This window comes from Babylonia areolata, chromosome 33, assembly GCF_041734735.1.
Source record: "Babylonia areolata isolate BAREFJ2019XMU chromosome 33, ASM4173473v1, whole genome shotgun sequence".
NCBI classification, from domain to species: Eukaryota; Metazoa; Mollusca; class Gastropoda; order Neogastropoda; family Buccinidae; genus Babylonia; species Babylonia areolata.
This window is the reverse complement of record NC_134908.1, coordinates 19,623,504-19,641,003: the sequence shown is the minus strand read 5'-3', so window position 1 is coordinate 19,641,003 and position 17,500 is coordinate 19,623,504. Positions and strand designations below refer to the sequence as shown.

At 45.2% G+C, this 17,500-nt stretch overlaps 1 protein-coding gene across 1 annotated transcript in view; it reads left to right on the top strand.

The window, feature by feature from the left end:
* Window positions 1–17,500, top strand: part of LOC143277097 (PAS domain-containing serine/threonine-protein kinase-like) — a 69,580-nt gene that overhangs the window by 15,625 nt on the left and 36,455 nt on the right. Inside the window, exons 4-11 of the mRNA XM_076581835.1 lie at window positions 404–501; window positions 3,373–3,595; window positions 6,556–6,730; window positions 9,335–9,591; window positions 11,687–11,854; window positions 14,477–14,524; window positions 14,600–14,692; window positions 15,867–16,001. Of these exons, the coding sequence (XP_076437950.1) occupies window positions 404–501; window positions 3,373–3,595; window positions 6,556–6,730; window positions 9,335–9,591; window positions 11,687–11,854; window positions 14,477–14,524; window positions 14,600–14,692; window positions 15,867–16,001 (1,197 nt within the window). The remainder of the gene's footprint in view (window positions 1–403; window positions 502–3,372; window positions 3,596–6,555; window positions 6,731–9,334; window positions 9,592–11,686; window positions 11,855–14,476; window positions 14,525–14,599; window positions 14,693–15,866; window positions 16,002–17,500) is intronic.

The following is a 17,500-nucleotide window of genomic DNA, read 5'->3' as shown; positions in this document are numbered from 1 at the left end:
CCTGCCTTCTTTCTCCTAACACGGTGTGCCAGCGCGGCCTGTCTCTGTCTGTCTGTCTGTCAGTCAGTCAGTCGCTCACAGCTGGCTTACGTAAGCAGCCAGAGAGGAAAAGAACCAAGGCGTCTTCCCTCCCCACCCCCCTCCCATCTCCCTCCCTCCCTCTCCACTGATTGTGACCTCAAAGCCCTGACTAGGCAGCCAGTTTTAGATCAGTGGTGGGCATGCAGACACCCCCCCCCCTCCGAAAAAACAAACAAAAAAAAACCAAAAAAAAACCCAACCCCCAAACCACCTTCTGCTTCTGTTGCTGCTGCTACTGCTTCTGCCTGGTGGTGGTGGTGGTGGTGGTGGTGGCTGTGTTTTCAGTCTTTCATGGGTGTGGTGTTTCGTTTGTCATGGTCAGTTCGGGGTCGTCAGACTTGAGAGTCAGAAGATTCGCGCCGGTGATGGGCTGGGCTGGGCTGGGCTGGGCTGGCTAGGAGGGCGTGAGGCTGGCTTCCAGTGAGTTGTGTGTGTGTGTGTGTGTGTGTGTGTGACACACGGCGATGTTTAGGTGTGTCCTAGGACCAGGGGGGGGGGGGGGGGGTCAAAGGGAGGACGGCCGACGAACGTGGTGTGGAAGTGGTGATGGTGACTGACACGACTGATAAGCTGCAGTGTTGAGGGTGGTGCTAGTGGTGGGGGAGAGGGGGGGGGGGTAGTGGTGGGGGGGAGGGAAGGACAGAACGCCGGGACACACGACCCGAACCGGACGGGGCTTGAGTTGTCTGTCCCTTTTTGCTGCTGCTGCTGCTGCTGCTGCTGCTGCTGTTCCGGACTGACCACCCAACCTGTTGGTTGGTTTGGAGGGCGGTGGGTAGGTAGGGTTGGTCCTCTGGACTGGCCTGTGCTGTGCTGTGCTGGCCTGCCACACTGTGTTTGGCGGCGTGCCAGTTTCTTGGGACAGTGGTGTTGGTGGTGGTGAGATGTGAGTGTGTGTGTGTGCTGTGGTTTCCAGTCGTGTTGAGTGTTGTGTGTGTGTGTGTGTGTGTGTGTGTGTTGTTCCCTCAGTGCACGTGAAACACGGTGTGTTTTTAGTAGCTCTTCAGTCGTTGTTAGTTTCATTTTTTTTTTTCATTCAGTGTGTGTGTGTGTGTGTGTGTGTGTGTGTGTGAGTGACATGGATCCATGTGGAATTCAGGGGTTTGGAATTCTCTGTGTGTGTGTGTGTGTGTGTGTGACGCTGTGACTTAAGAGTTCCTGTGATGGTGACATCCCAAGACTGTGACCTATCAGTTCTGTGGCTTCATCAGTTTTTATTTATTTATTTATTTATTTATTTATTTTTTTATCATCCTAAAACATTTTTGATCTGTTGTGAGTTCTGTGGTGTGTAAATCCATCTTCCAGTGACCCAAATTTGGATCCATACTTTTGCTTTTGATCATAAACATTTTGTTGTGTAGTGAGTTCCAGTGTCGTGTAAATCAATCTTCATGTGATACATATATATATATATATATATATATATATATATATATATCTGGATACATCAGTTTTGATTTTATCACAAGCATTTTGTTGTGTTGTGAATTCCTGTGGTGTGTAAATCTTCCGAGATCATGTGATTCACTGAGTGTCTTGGTGGGAAAAGGTGAGTGTTTCACACTGCGAGATTCTGTGAGAGTGATGGGGAAGGAGTGTGTATGCCATTGGTTGAACTGTGTGTTTCTGTTGTGTTAAGCATGTGTGTGTTTATATGTGTTTGTGTGTGTGTGTGTATGAGTGTGTGTGTGACTGAACAGTGAGTTTCTAAGGTGTGAAGAGAGAGAGAGAGAGTGTGTGTGTGTGTGTGTGTGTGTGTCATTGGTTGAACTGTGAGTTTCTATGGTGTGAATGTGTGTGTGTGTGTGTGTGTGTGTGTGTGTGTGTGTGTGTGTGTGTGTGTGTGTGTGTCATTGGTTGAACTGTGAGTTTCTATGGTGTGAATGTGTGTGTGTGTGTGTGTGTCATTGGTTGAACTGTGAGTTTCTTTTGTGTTAAGTGTGTGTGTGTGTTGTGTGTGTCTGTATGAGTGTGTGTATGACTTATTGAGCTATGAGTTTCTATGGTGTGAAGTGTGTGTGTGTGTGTTTGTGTGTGTGTGTCATTTGTTGAACTGTGAGTTTCTTGGTGTGAAGTGTGTGTTTGTGTGTGTGTGTGTCATTGGTTAACTGTGAGTTTCTTTTGTGTAAAGTGTGTGTGTGTGTGTGTATGTGTGATTGGTTGAACTGTGAGTTTCTTGGTGTGAAGTGTGTGTGTGTGTCGTTGGTTGAACTGTGAATTTTTCTGATGTGAAGTTTTTGTGTGTGTGTGCCTGCGTGCGTGTTTGCATGCGTGTGTGTGCGTGTGTGTGTGTGGGTGTGTCATTGGTTGAACTGAATTTCTTTGGTGTGAAGTGTGTGTGTGTGTGCGTGTGTGTGTGCGTGCGTGCATGCGTGCGTGCACGCGTGTGTGTGTGTGTGATTGGTTGAACTGTGAGTTTCTGTGGTGTGAAGTGTGTGTGTGTGTGTGTGTGTGTGTGTGTGTGTGATTGGTTGAACTGTGCATATCCGTGGTGTCAAGTGTGTTATGTGTGTGTGTGTCATTTTTTGAACTGTGCATTTCTGTGGTGTATGTCATGAGTTGATCTGTCAGTTTTTGTGACCAGTGTGAAATGTGTGTGTATCAATCATTGGTTGAACTCTTGAGTGCCTATGGTGTGATTGTGTATGTGTGAGTCATTGGTTGAACTGTGGGTGTGTCATTTTTGAGCGGTATGAAGTGAAGTGTATGTCATAGTTAGAACTGTCAGTTTCCGTGCTTCAATGTACTCACTTTAGAAATGGAATAGCATCTCAGGGGATGCATATTTATGCATTATCACTTTGCCTGCCCACATTTTGTATTTGTATTTCATTTTATCACAACAGATTTCTCTGTGTGAAATTCCAGCTGCTCTCGCCAGGGAGAGCGCATCGCTACACTACAGCACCACCCCTTTTTTTTTGTATTTTTTCCTGTGTGCAGTTTTATTTGTTTTTCCTATCGAAGTGGATTTTTCTACAGAATTTTGCCAGGAACAACGCTTCTGTTGCCGTGGCTTCTTTTACGTGCGCTAAGTGCATGCTGCACACACGGGACCTCGGTTTATCGTCTCATCCGAATGACTAGCGTCCAGACCACCACTCAAGGTCTAGTGGAGGGGGAGAAAATATTGGCGGCTGAGCCGTGATTCGAACCAGCGTGCTCAGATTCTCTCGCTTCCTAGGCGGACGCGTTACCTGTAGGCCATCACTCCACTTATGAAAAAGAATGGAATGTATAGCCAGTCTTTGTCACAGAAATTCTTTTTTTTTTTTTTTTTTCTTCCAGTTCTGATGTTCAGTTTGTGTTTCAGGACTGTGGTGATGACCTTGTGACTGCCCACCACCACCCCGCCCACCCCGCCTCATGGGGCAGCACCCACCTGGCCTCCCCCCCTCCCCAGTCGTCACCATCATCGTACGCCACCACCAGGAGCGGTATCAAGCCCGGCTTCCCTCCCCTGGTGCCCCAGCCAGGCAGGTACTTTGGCACCCCAACCATTTCTGCCAAGGTGGGTACGCATGACGCACAGGTTTTTATATATATCCACTCAGTTTTCCCTTTCTTTTTTTTTTTTTCTTCTTCTTCTTCACTGCCCGATCATCTGCACTATTAAGATGAGATAAGAACTTCATTATCTCATTAAGAGATGTTGCATCGAGTGCGGCGCAACAAACGTAGACAGTTCATTCATTTCATTATGCCCATCGCTCCTGGTGGAGCATAGGCCATCGACGACCCCTCGCCATCGCACTCTGTTCTGGGCTGTTCTGGCCATTCCAGTCCAGTTGGTCCCTTGCTGCTTCAGCTCTGCCTCGGTATCTCGCCTCTAGCTGTTGGCGAGGCCGGCCTCTCTTCCTCTTTCCCTGCGGGTTTCAGGTCAGGGCTTGGCGTGTGACGCTGGACGCTGGCTTCCTGAGGGTGTGTCCGATCCAGCCCCACTTCCTCCGCAGTATCTGCTTGACCACTGGTTCCTGTCCCGCTCGCTCCCACAGATCTTCGTTTTGGGTCTTCTCCTGCCATCGGATCTTGTAGATGCGTTTCAGACAGGCGTTGAAGAATGTCTGAATCTTCTGCTGCATCGTCTAAACGTAGACAGTTACTCAACGCAAAATATTAACCATGACTTGATTAAAAAAGAATGAAAAACATACATAAGACGTTCATATAAAAAGTATTGTATATATTCACTTAGTCAAAATGTTGTGATTAATAATCATTATTGTGAACATATTGAAATACACCAAGGTTAACATTGCATGTATTATATTGCACATAAATTAAGATAATGATTTTATTATGTCATAAAAGAGAAATTACATCGGGTGCGGTAGCGCACACAAACGCGCGTGCTCACACACACACACACACACACACCGACACACAAAATGATAAAAATGCATTAATTGAGCAGGAACAGCAAACATGTATTAAGTTTTTCATAAAAAAACACAAAAAACAGCAACAAATAAACAAACAAACAAAAACCAATTCACAATATTCGCTTAAAAATGTAATTGATAATCATTACATAGTAATTATCAGTATAAGTATATTGAAAGACAGTAACATTGCACAGTTCCCATTGCACGTTCATCCCGCACACTGTCACACATTGTTAAGCAAATGATGTTTAACTCACTCAGTACGGCCAGTCCTCTCTTCTCCTCTACACAGACCCCTCGGATGTCCAGTGGGCGTCTGAATGACCCAACCTTTAGCTTCCGTCATCAGAATTGTGGTATTCTTTGTCAACATTCACCTCTTCAGTATAAGAGCCTTCCGCTTGCAATATTTTGATGGTGGTGATTGGGGTGAAACGCTGTTAACGTCGTCTCTTTCTCCGTTCGTATGGAGAGAGTTAATGCACTGAGGATGTGTGCTTTGCCTGCTGCTACTGTTTGGGGTTCTGTGTGCCTGGTGTTACTGCTTATGTGATTTTTGACTCACTTGTGTAAACAAAGTGAGTCTATGTTTTAACCCGGTGTTCGGTTGTCTGTGTGTGTGTGTGTGTGTGTGTCTGTGGTAAACTTTAACATTGACATTTTCTCTGCAAATACTTTGTCAGTTGACACCAAATTAGGCATAAAAATAGGAAAAATTCAGTTCTTTCCAGTCATCTTGTTTAAAACAATATTGCACCTCTGGCATGGGCACAAAAAAACAACAAAAAAAACGAAGCCTAATTATTCCGTTTTTCTGTGTCCGTGTGTCTACACAGCACATCGGCAAGAATGTAGCGGCGCCCACTTTCCCACAGCGTAGGGAGGGGGAAGGGGGTGTCTGGCATCCATTCCACTCATAAACACTTCCCCGCTAGTGACCTGGTCAAAGATAGATGACACGCACTGATGACGCGACTCGTGGGAAGTTGAAAGCACTTACCGCGAGAACCGATTTTCCGGGCTGCAGGAAGGAAAGGGGGAATTCTCTGCTGCACGGTTTTCCGGCCTTCAGGAATGAAGGGTAAAAATCCTGTAAACTGGAAAACCATGCTGCAGGGATGAAAGAGTTAATACAGCCTCTGCAGGCTTCCATGAGAGAAAAAAACACCTGCAGAAAATACACCGTTTTTCTTCCAGATTACTTGCAGACACATCGAGAAATACTGCACATGTAGTTCCCATTGCGGTTTATGGATTATGTAGGAACGTGAAAACTGTTTTGATGAGACGGAATTTTGATGTCAGAGCAGTGAATGAGTTAAAGCCTTTGGTGGGTGGCTGGGAGGTGAGCAACAGTGAGAATAGTAATGATGATATTGATGACAATGATGATGTTGATAACAATGATATCATTTGAACTCTGTGTGTGTGTGTGTGTGTGCGCGTGTGTGCGTGCGTGCGTGCGTACGTGTGCGCGCCAAATTGGGTTCACTTGGGGTCAGGCCTGACCACACTTGCCCCCCCCCCCCCCCCCCCTCCTTCATCCCACCCATCTTGTGGAGTGATGGCCTAGAGGTAGCGCGTCTGCCTAGGAAGCGAGAGAATCTGAGCGTGCTGGTTCGAATCACGGCTCAGCCGCCGATATTTTCTCCCCCTCCACTGGACCTTGAGTGGTGGTCTGGACACTAGTCATTCGGATGAGACGATAAACTGAGGTCCCGGTTGTAGCATGCACTTAGCGCATGTAAAAGAACCCAAAGAACCCACGGCAACAAAAGGGTTTTTCCTGGCAAAATTCTGTAGAAAATCCACTTCGATGGGAAAAACAAATATAACTGTGCGCTGGAGAAAATACAAAAAAAAAAAGGGTGGTGCTGGAGTGTAGCGATGCGCTCTCCCAAGGGAGAGCAGCCCGAATTTCACACAGAGAAATCTTTTGTGATAAAAAAAAAAAAAGAGAAATACAATACAAGGAAATATTTGAACTGTGTGTGTGTGCGTGCTTTAAAACAAAAAACCAAAAAAAACCCTGTGTGCTGAGAAAAAAAACCCCAAAAACAAACCCTGTTGGTGTCTCTGTGATCAGCGTGAGCGGGCCACACAGCTGGGGCTGCTGCCCAGGGGCATGGAGGCCTCCTTCGAGGGGAACCAGTCCTTCCCCAAGGTCAGCCGCCCCCGGCGGCGCAGCAGACCGGAACCCACGCCCGGCGACGTCACCATGAGCACGGTGACCGCTGGGCCCAAGCTGGAGGCTCTGCAGGGTGAGGAAGGGTGTGTGTGGGATGCAGGGAGGGAGGGAGGGAGGGGCGTGGGGAGGGGGGGGGAGAAGGGTGTGGGTGGGGGAGTGTTGATCTGGGTGGTGGTGAGTGGCAGAATGAGTGGGGGAGAGGAGGGGGTGTTCCTGCCTGGTATTGGGATTTGGATTTATTGCATTGGTTTTTTTTTTGTTTTCGGGTTGTTTTTTTTGTTTGTTTGATATTTGGTTGTTTTATTGGATGTTTGCTTTTTGTTTTTTTTTTGTTTTTGTTTCTTTTGACGGGCGCAATAGCCGAGTGGTTAAATCGTTGGACTGTCAATCTGAGGGTCCTGGGTGCAAATCTCGGTAATGGCGTCTGGTGGGTAAAGGGTGGAGATTTTTCTGATCTCTCAGGGTCAGCATGTCTTGTGCAGACCTGCTTGTGCCTTAACCCCCCCTTTCTGTGTATATCACTCACTCACGTAAGAAAATGAATGGATGAATAAAATAGATAGATGCTACTACCAGTACTACTAGTACTAACGCAACTACTACCACTACTGCTACTACTACTACTGCTGCTGCTGCTTCGTTCGTTTATTTATTTATAGTCTGCTCATCTAAGATGATAATATTAGACTGAGCTGCTGCTGCTGCTACCACTACTATTACTACTATATACACACATGCATGCACACACATGCACACACACACACACACACACACACACACGCACACACACACACACACCCGACCAGAAAGAGTGATGAAAATTGTTTTCCTTGTACCTCACCTCACCTCACCTCACCTCAGGCCCATAACTACAAAGTAGTCGTTTGGGGAAGCCTGAGGACCGCAGACGCAACCTCCCTTCTCCATCTGTCTCTGTCAGCAGCCGCCGGCAGCAGCTCACGTGTGTGGAGTCCGGTCCATTGTTTGATGTTCTCATGCCAGTTCTTCTGCTGTCTTCCTCTTCTTCTCCCGCCCTCGATGGTGCCTTGCATGATTGTTTTGGACAGACTGGTGTGTCTAGTGTGTGTATATATATGCACGCAGAAGATACAAGTATGAATGTTAAGGAATCTGTAATCCTTGTCAGCATTCGATGGGTGATGGTAACCATGAAATACCCAGCATGCACACCCCTGAAAACAGAGTACCAAGCAGGGTAAATTGACAAAATGGTTGTACACATCACACGTCTTTATGAATGTATATGTGCACGCGACTGAAACCTGATTGAATGACACAGGAAACGAATGATATGCGCCCCAATGGCAGCTGTCATGTCGGCTCTACCGAAGTAGGCAGCCTGTTGTGCAAAATGCTTCCTGTGTTTGTAAGTGCTTAGAGCTTGGTCTCTGACGGGCGCAATAGCCGAGTGGTTAAAGCGTTGGACTGTCAACCTGAGGGTCCCAGGTTCGAATCACGGTGATGGCGCTTGGTGGGTGAAGGGTGGAGATTTTTATGATCTCCCAGGTCAACATATGTGCAGACCTGCTAGGGCCTGAACCCCCTTCGTGTGTATATGCAAGCAGAAGATCAAATACACACGTTAAAGATCCTGTAATCCATGTCAGCGTTCGGTGGGTTATGGAAACAAGAACATACCCAGCATGCACACCCCCGAAAACGGAGTATGGCTGCCTACATGGCGGGGTAAAAACGGACATACACGTAAAAGCCCACTCGTGTACATACGAGTGAACGTGGGAGTTGCAGCCCACGAATGCAGAAGAAGAAGAAGAAGAAGAGCTTGGTCTCCAGCTGAAGATTGGCGCTGTATTCGTGGGCTGCAACTCCCATGTTCACTCGTATGTACTCAAGTGGGCTTTTATATGTGTGTGACCGTTTTTACCCCTGTCATTTATTTGTATTGTATTTGTATTTGTATTTCTCTGTGTGAAATTCGGGCTGCTCTCACCAGGGAGAGCGGGTCGCTATACTACAGCGCCACCCATTATTTTTTTGCATTTTTTTCCTGCGTGCAGTTTTATGTGTTTTTCTTATCGAAGTGGATTTTTTTCTACAGAATTTTGCCAGGAACAACCCTTTTGTTGGCATGGGTTCTTTTACGTGCACTAAATGCATGCTGCACACGGGACCTTGGTTTATCGTCTCATCCAAATGACTAGCGTCCAGACCACCACTCAAGGTCTAGTGGAGGGGGAGAAAATATCGACGGCTGAGCCGTGATTCGAACCAGCGCGCGCAGATTCTCTCGCTTCCTAGGCGGATACGTTACCTCTAGGCCATCACTCCACTTTTAGGCAGCCATACCCCGTTATTGGGGGTGTGCATGCTGGGTATGTTGTTTCCATCACCCATCAAACGCTGACATGGATTTCATGGTCTTTTAACGTGCGTATTTTCTTTTGCTTGCGTATTGACACGAAGGGGGTTCAGACACTGAGCAGGTCAGCACATATGTTGGAACTGGGAGATTGGAAAAAAATCTCCACCCCTTTACCCACCATGCGCTGTCACCGAGATTCGAACGCAGGGGCCCTCAGATTGAAAGTCCAGCGCTTAAACCACTTGGCTATTGTACCCTTCAGGCTCTATAAGTATCCGTATTATATCAGATCAAAAGCAATGTCCGGATTCAAAACAGCGATGTCTGTTCCAGGTGATGGCCTCAACGACCTCAGCTTTGCCAGCAGCCAGCCCCGCAAAAAGTACTTCCCGCGCCTCAAGGACGCTCCCACGGCGATGGGGGGAGGAGGAGGAGGGAGCGGGGGTGGGGCACCTGGGGGCCACAAGTCGCTCAGCGAGAGCTGGTCCTTCTCCGGTTTCCTGGGCAACGCGCAGCCCCCCTCCTCCTTCCCCTCCACCGTCCGCAACCCCAACAAGGCCATCTGCACCATCGCCGCCTCCACGTCGGAGGTGGAGTGGAGTTTTCAGTTTCTGTTTCAGTGTTTACATGTTTAGAATGCATGCATCAGAACACTAGAACATCAAAAAACCCTGGCAAATGTACACAGACATCGAATATTCTTAAAATGCATGCCTCAAGACACACTGGGGCAATTGCTGCGCCAGACGATAGGGGAAAGAATGAAAGTGATTAGTTAAGGTGTGTGGGGGAAAGTGGTGCATGAAAGGTGAATATGAGTTTGTGAAAGAAGAAAAAGAAAGATGTGGGAAAAAAGAGGAGGTTGGAGGCCCCACAAGTTTCTGTTTCAGTTTCTCAAGGAGGCATCGCTGCGTTGGGACGAATCCGTACACACGCTTCGCCACGTCTGCTTGGCAGATACCTGACCAGCAGCATAACCTACCGCACTTTGTCAGGCCTCGAGTTAATGCTGATATGTTTGTGTACCTATCAGAGTGGATTTCTTTTTTTTTTTTGCATGATTTTTTGCCAGAAGACAAAGCTGTTGTTGCCATGGGTTCTTTTTCAGCGCGCCAAGTGCGTGCTGCTGTACGTGGGACCTTGTTTATTCATAGTCTCCTCCGAAAGACTGGACGCTCAGTTTGGTTTAAACATTTTTTTTTAATATCAAGAAACAAGGTGCAGTACAGCATTCAATTTAGAAGACTTGAGCGACAACAAGCCTGAGCTTATATCGTGCTCGTTCATATGTAACAAGCAACACACAAACGCAATGGCGAAAATACACACATTATTTGACAATGAAAAGAAGGTTGAAGTGCAAGACAAAACTAAACTAAACAAGAAAAACAACAACAACAAAAAACACACAAAAAAAACACAAACAAACTACGATTACCGCAACTACCACTGACAACAACAACAACAATGATATTAATGATAATACTAATACTAACATAGCAGCAACAATAATAACACACTGGAAAGTGAACATCACCTAAGGAGTAATGTAATGGGGGAGGGAGAGAGAGAAAGAGAGAGATTACAGAGTGAAACCGGGGCCATTCGTCAAAATAAATGTTCAATATAACGCTCAGTTTGATTTCTCCAGTCCAATTTGAGAGAAAGGGGCGAGAGCGGGATTCAAACCCGCACCCTCATGGACTCTCTGCATTGGCAGCTGAGTGTCTTAACCATTCTGCCACCTTCCTTTCTGAGGTAGAACAGAATAGAACTGAACTGGATGAATTCTATTGTCATGAAAACCATGACTCTTTCACCACCCAGTTTCTGTGCTGAGAAAAAAACAAACCGCTCCGCAGTGCCAAATTTTTTAATTGCTTCATGGCCAAACAGCACAGTGGACTAGATTGTTCAAACTGTGTTCAGGGGGCAGAGGTTAGTCATTGTTCTGTTGGTGAGGAAACTGGCTGCCGCTGTCGAGCTTTGTTACAATGTGAACAAGAGAGGCAAGGCCTTCAAGACTCACTTGTGATGAATTAAGTCCCCTAGCATTAATTACAGAGTAATTTCCCTTTTTTACTATCTGCACCAAAACGTTTGCTAAATTAATAAAACTTCCATGCTTAGCAAAGGAAGTTCCTGTTTGAACAAAAAATGATAATAATGACTGCTCTTCTTGTTGGGTCAGAATATCAGATCAAAGTGCCAAGTTTAGAGAATACAAAAAATATAAATATAACAGTAAATGCAGTTTGCATATAATTAGGCTTCTTTTTTAATTTTTTTGTGCCCATCCCAGATATGCAATATTGTTTTAAACAAGATGACTGGAAAGAACTGAATTTTTCCTATTTTTATGCCTAATTTGGTGTCAACTTACAAAGTATTTGCAGAGAAAATGTCAATGTTAAAGTTTACCACGGACACACACACACACACACACACGGACAACCGAACACCGGGTTAAAACATAAAACTTGTTTACACAAGTGAGTCAAAAAGCATATATACATGCTTGATCCACTTCCCTCAGTAAAAGAAGTTTGTTGTATCTCTATTTATGTTTTGAAATAGGAAATTTGTATATGTACTATGTAGTTATATATATATATATATATATATATATATATATATATATACACACACACATATGCAAACCTATCCTCTCTCTCTCTCAAACAGATCCTGACGGCCAACGACATGGCGTGTGCGCTCTTCGGCTACGAAGAAAGCGAGCTGGTGGGGCGGTCGCTGAAGAATCTTTTACGTCTGAAGTCCAAAGAACAGGAGACAATCATGGAGAGCCACCTGGAGCCTTCGGGGCAGATTATCTCCCTTGCTGGCAAAGTGGTGAGCTTTTGTGTGTGTGTGTGTGTGATGGGTCTTTTGGTGTAGTTTGAGTGGGTTTGTTTGGGTTTTTTTTTTTTTTTTTGAGGGGGGGGGGGGGGGGGGGGGGGTTATTGGGCTTCCAGCCCTTTATTTTTTGTCTACTTTTTGTTTTTTTGTTGTTGTTTTTTTTGGTTTTTTGTTTCTTTATTTTTTTTAATGGGGCCTCTCCAGCCTATATTTTCCCACTTTCACAGACATGCATGCACTCACACAAACACAAACACGCACACACACATACACACACACACACACACACACACACACACACATACCCTTAGAACATGCACACACACACACACACACACACACACACACACACTTTTAGAACACACACATGAGCACACACACACACGCACGAACACACACACACACACACACACACAAAGACACACACACACACACTTTTAGAACACACACATGAGCACACACACACACACGCACGAACACACACACACACACACACACAAAGACACACACACACACACTCACTCTCTCCCTCTCTCCCTCCCACTCTCTGTCTGTTTCCCTCGCTTTCTCTCTCTTGAAAATGATTGTTCAGCTGCACCCAATAAGAGGGGCTATGACCTGTACATGATTGAAATATTTTCATCTCTCTCTCTCCTTCCCTCTCTCTCTTTCACTCTCTCTCCCCATGGGATAATAGAATACCGTATAAAGCCTATAAAATATTACATGATTTGGATGGAAAGGGAAAGAATAACTGGGTAATGAAGGTTCGTCTTTGCTTGTTCGAATATGGATTTGGCTTAGTGTGGATGGAACAGGGTGTTGGTAGTGTGAATGGCTTTATATCTGTTTTTCGCCAAGGGCTTATTGATCGTAGATGGGAAATCATAGTATAGTCACATTTGTACTAGTAATAGATTTGATATGGGTAGAACATTCTGCATATATACCCTGATTTGAAACCTTATCTGTTGGTAGATATAGGCAGGCATTTGAAACATGTAACGATGAGATTGAGACTAGGTACATCAGAGTTGACAGTGCATCACTTTAGATGGCAGAAGTTTTTTGTGCAAACGATTCAGTCTGTCTTAGATGTCATGAAGCCCAGGAAAACAAGGTGCACTTTGTTCTCTGCTGCCTAGCTTTAAAACGTATATGTCAAATGTTTATAAAAAACCTAAGAACTACAAGCATCCCTCTCCCGTTCAAGTTGAATTTGTTAATGTCGTCAAGCAACATCAATGACGTACATGATTTTTCGGTATTCTTACATCAGGCATTAAAGTTACGAGAAATTGTTGCTTCGTAAAACAGTTAGAATGTATTTTTTGTTGTCTATATATTTTCACGGATACAAAGTATGCTTTGTTGTCTATATTAATGCTTATTTGTATTTGTTTGTATTTGTATTTGTTTTTATCACAACAGATTTCTCTGTGTGAAATTCGGGCTGCTCTCCCCAGGGAGAGCACGTCGCTACACTACAGCGCCACCCATTTTTTTGTATTTTTTTCCTGCGTGCAGTTGTATTTGTTTTTCCTATCGAAGTGGATTTTTCTACAGAATTTTGCCAGGAACAACCCTTTTGTTGCCATGGGTTCTTTTACGTGCGCTAAATGCATGCTACACACGGGACCTCGGTTTATCGTCTCATCCGAATGACTAGCGTCCAGACCACCACTCAAGGTCGAGAAAATACCGGCAGCTGAGCCGTGATTCGAACCATCGCGCTCAGATTCTCTCGCTTCCTAGGCGGATGCGTCACCTCTAGGCCATCACTCCACTTGTTTATGTATTTTCGTTGAGTTGTATTATGTTTACGTACACCCCCTTCACTCGGGGCTGTGACCTGATTGTGAATAAACCATTCCAGTTCCACTTCCTCTCACCCCCCCTGACTATGTACCACAATGTAATAATTAATTGCAATGTTTTAAAAGCGAATATGTGAAACGCTTTTATTTGAGAACATATGTTTATTGCTCTTGTTTAATCAAGTAAACCGTGTGTGTGGGGTGGGTGGATGCGGGTGTGTGCTGATTATCTGGTTGTGGTTTTCCGCAGTTTATCTTTATTCTTATCTTATCTATTATAATCCATGTGCAATATAGTAGGCTATGCTTATAATTACATTCAAAGTAATGTTTCTTAATTCTTTCTGTTTTTACATTAAGAATACCAGTTGTTACCTGCAGTGTGTGGATGTATGTATGAAACGGTGTATGTGATATTTTTTACATTTATGTCTTCGTAATATTCGTAAAAGCTGTTGTTGACTTTTACAGTTATGGTCCCCATGTTGTTTACTTGCCTATGTTGTGATAATGCACCTGACCAAATTTCTCCAGTTGGAGATGATAAAAGTTATTCTTAACTCACTCAGTACGGCCAGTCCTCTCTTCTCCTCTACACAGACCCCTCGGATGCCCAGTGGGTGTCTGAATGACCCAACCTTTAGCTTCCGTCGTCAGAACTGTGGTATTTGTCAACATTCACCTCTTCAGTATAAGAGCCTTCCGCATGCAATAGTTTGATGATGGTAATTGGGGTGAAACGCTGTTAACGTCGTCCCTTTCGCCGTTCGTATGGAGAGAGTTAATGTGTTTCCAACAGGTGGAGGTGCTGGACAGCCACGGAATGGTGCTGCCCATCTCCCTGTGGGTCAAACGCCTGGATACCACCACCACCACCACCTCCCCGTGCGGCCAACAGCTGCGGCGGGCAGGGAGGAGGGAGGGTGAGAGAAGTGAGGAGGTGGGGGGTTCACGTCTGCTGTGCGTGATGGAGCCGGTGGAGAGGACCGTGGGCCATGTCACCTTTGATGCCTATGTGAGTTTTGTATTTGTATTTTTTATTTATTTTATTTATTTATTTTTTGCTGCCTCATCATCTGCATCGCTTCAGTGGCATTACTCCCACGCCGCTCATTTAGATTCCCCCCCCATACACAGCGCCACACCTGAGTTCTAGCGTCGGCAGTCCACAGGGAACCATCAATGTTAGGTCGCCAGGAGGCCACACACCAGAGGAGACCCTGCACTGCTGCTGAGTCACTTCGGTGGTGTTTAGTGGTGCCTGTTCTGTTCTAACGTACTTAAGACACCACCTACTAGGCAAAGCAAGTGTGTTTGTATGTTGACCTGGGAGATAGGGGAAAAAAAAAAAAAATTCTCCACCCTTTACCCAGCAGGTGCCTTCACCGAGATACAAACCGTGGACCCAATGATTGAAAGTCCAATGCAAACATTTACCACTGGGTTATTGTGGGTTTTACAAAATAAGGCCAAAAGGATACGCTGAATAGCCGAAAAAAGCGTAAGATGAGACAGAGCGTAAACCTGACAAGATGGCGTGGAGAGCCTTGGCCAAAGGAATGATTAAGCGCTTATAGTTTTTAGAGGCGTTTGATTGGCTGAGAGCGGGTGGGCCCGTCTTTTCACTGTTAGCCGCGCGAAATTTGGCCAAGCAGAGCAAACCAATAGGCCTAGTTTGCATCAGTTTGACATGGTAAGTATATTTAACACCAAACATGGAGTATAATACAAACTCCTCCTTTTTGTCTGAACACAGTAGCGCGTGCCTTGAGAGACAGAAACTGATTTAAACCCCCCTAAAAAGCCCCCTAATTTTTGGGCCTCTCTTGTAAAAGAACCCATGGCAATAAAAGGGTTGTCCCTGGCAAAATTCTGTAGGAAAATCCACTGCGATAGGAAAAACAAATACAACTGCACGCAGGGAAAAAAATACAAAAAAAGGGGTGGCGCTCTCAGTGTAGCGACACGCTCTCCCTGGGGAGAGCAGCCTGAATTTCACACAGAGAAATCTGTTGTGACAAAAAACAACCACCAAGAAATACAAATACAATACAAACACATCAACATACACCTCTTTTTGGAATCTCTGTAACAAAAATGCCGACAATAAAATCTTTGTGTTTGTGTTCAAGTCTGTGTGACCCCTGTGTGTGTGTGTGTGTGTGTGTCTGTCTGTGTGTGTGTGTCAGGGAGAGATCCAGTGGTGTGACGACCACATGGCCCAGCTGTGTGGCTACGCGGGGCCCCATCAGGTTAGCGGGCTGCACATGACTCACATCATCCCAGCCTTCCACTGCCCCGACCCCATGCGGGGCCTCACCAAGGTGAGCATTGTGTGTGTCTGTGTTTGTGTGTGTTGTGTGTGTGTGTTGTGTGTGTGTGATGTGTGTGTGTGTGTGTGTGTGTGTTGTCTGTGTGTGTGTGTGTGTGTGATGTGTGTGAGTGTGTGTATGCGTGTGTGTGTTCTGTGAGTGTGTGTGTGTGATGTGTGTGTGTGTGTGTGTGTTGGTTGGGTCTTTGGGTGTGATGAGCGGTAGCTAATTGTCTGCATTCTTCCTGGTCCTGCCCTTCCTCCTCCTGCTCTTTTGCCTGCGACAGACACACACACACACACACACACACACTCCTCTGCTGAGGTCATCATGTAGTGTGTGTGTGTGTGTGTCTGTGGGTGGATGTTGGTGCGTGGGCGTGTGTGTGCGTGCATGAGTATCTGTGTATGGTTGGGGTATTTTTGTCTTGCGTGTGTGTGGTGTTTGTGTGTGAGTGTGTGTGATTGTTCTTGCCTGCACTTTGTAGTGTTGTCTGGGTGTTTAGATACACATGTGTGTGTTGTTTTTTTAGTGTGTGAGGGTGTGTAATTATGCACTGTTCTGTGTCTGTTTCATGTACTTGAAGCCCATTATATGGGGAGTTTTCATCATATAAGTACCATCTATTGTATATGTATTGTTTCATGTACAGAGCTTAGAGCCCATTATATGGGGAGTTTGCATCATATAAGTACCATCTATTGTATGTGTATTGTTTCATGTACAGAGTTTAGAGCCCATTATATGGGGAGTTTGCCATCATATAAGTACCATCTATTGTATATGTATTGTTTCATGTACAGAGTTTAGAGCCCATTAGATGGGGAGTTTGCCATCATATAAGTACCATCTATTGTATATGTATTGTTTCATGTACAGAGTTTAGAGCCCATTATATGGGGAGTTTGCCATCATATAAGTACCATCTATTGTATATGTATTGTTTCATGTACAGAGCTTAGAGCCCATTATATGGGGAGTTTGCATCATATAAGTACCATCTATTGTATATGTATTGTTTCATGTACAGAGCTTAGAGCTCATTATATGGGGAGTTTGCGTCATATAAGTACCATCTATTGTATATGTATTGTTTCATGTACAGAGCTTAGAGCCCATTAGATGGGGAGTTTTCATCATATAAGTACCATCTATTGTATATGTATTGTTTCATGTACAGAGCTTAGAGCCCATTATATGGGGAGTTTGCGTCATATAAGTACTATCTATTAACTCATTCTGGACGATGGAACGCTATAGGGTTTCTTGACGCAAGGCGTTGTTTCGGATGACGGAACGCTAGAAGCGGTTGATAATTAAAAATTTTTTCCCCATTTTGCTCATGAGGTAGCATAACAATCGCAGCTACGTGGGAGACGGCGAACTTGTTAAGGGTCAAATGGAAAGCTTCATCGTGAGATTCAGTAACAATACACTCGCCGGCGAACGACTGACTTTGGCACCCCACGTGACAAGCTAATTTGCATACGTATCGAAAATGACATCGCAGG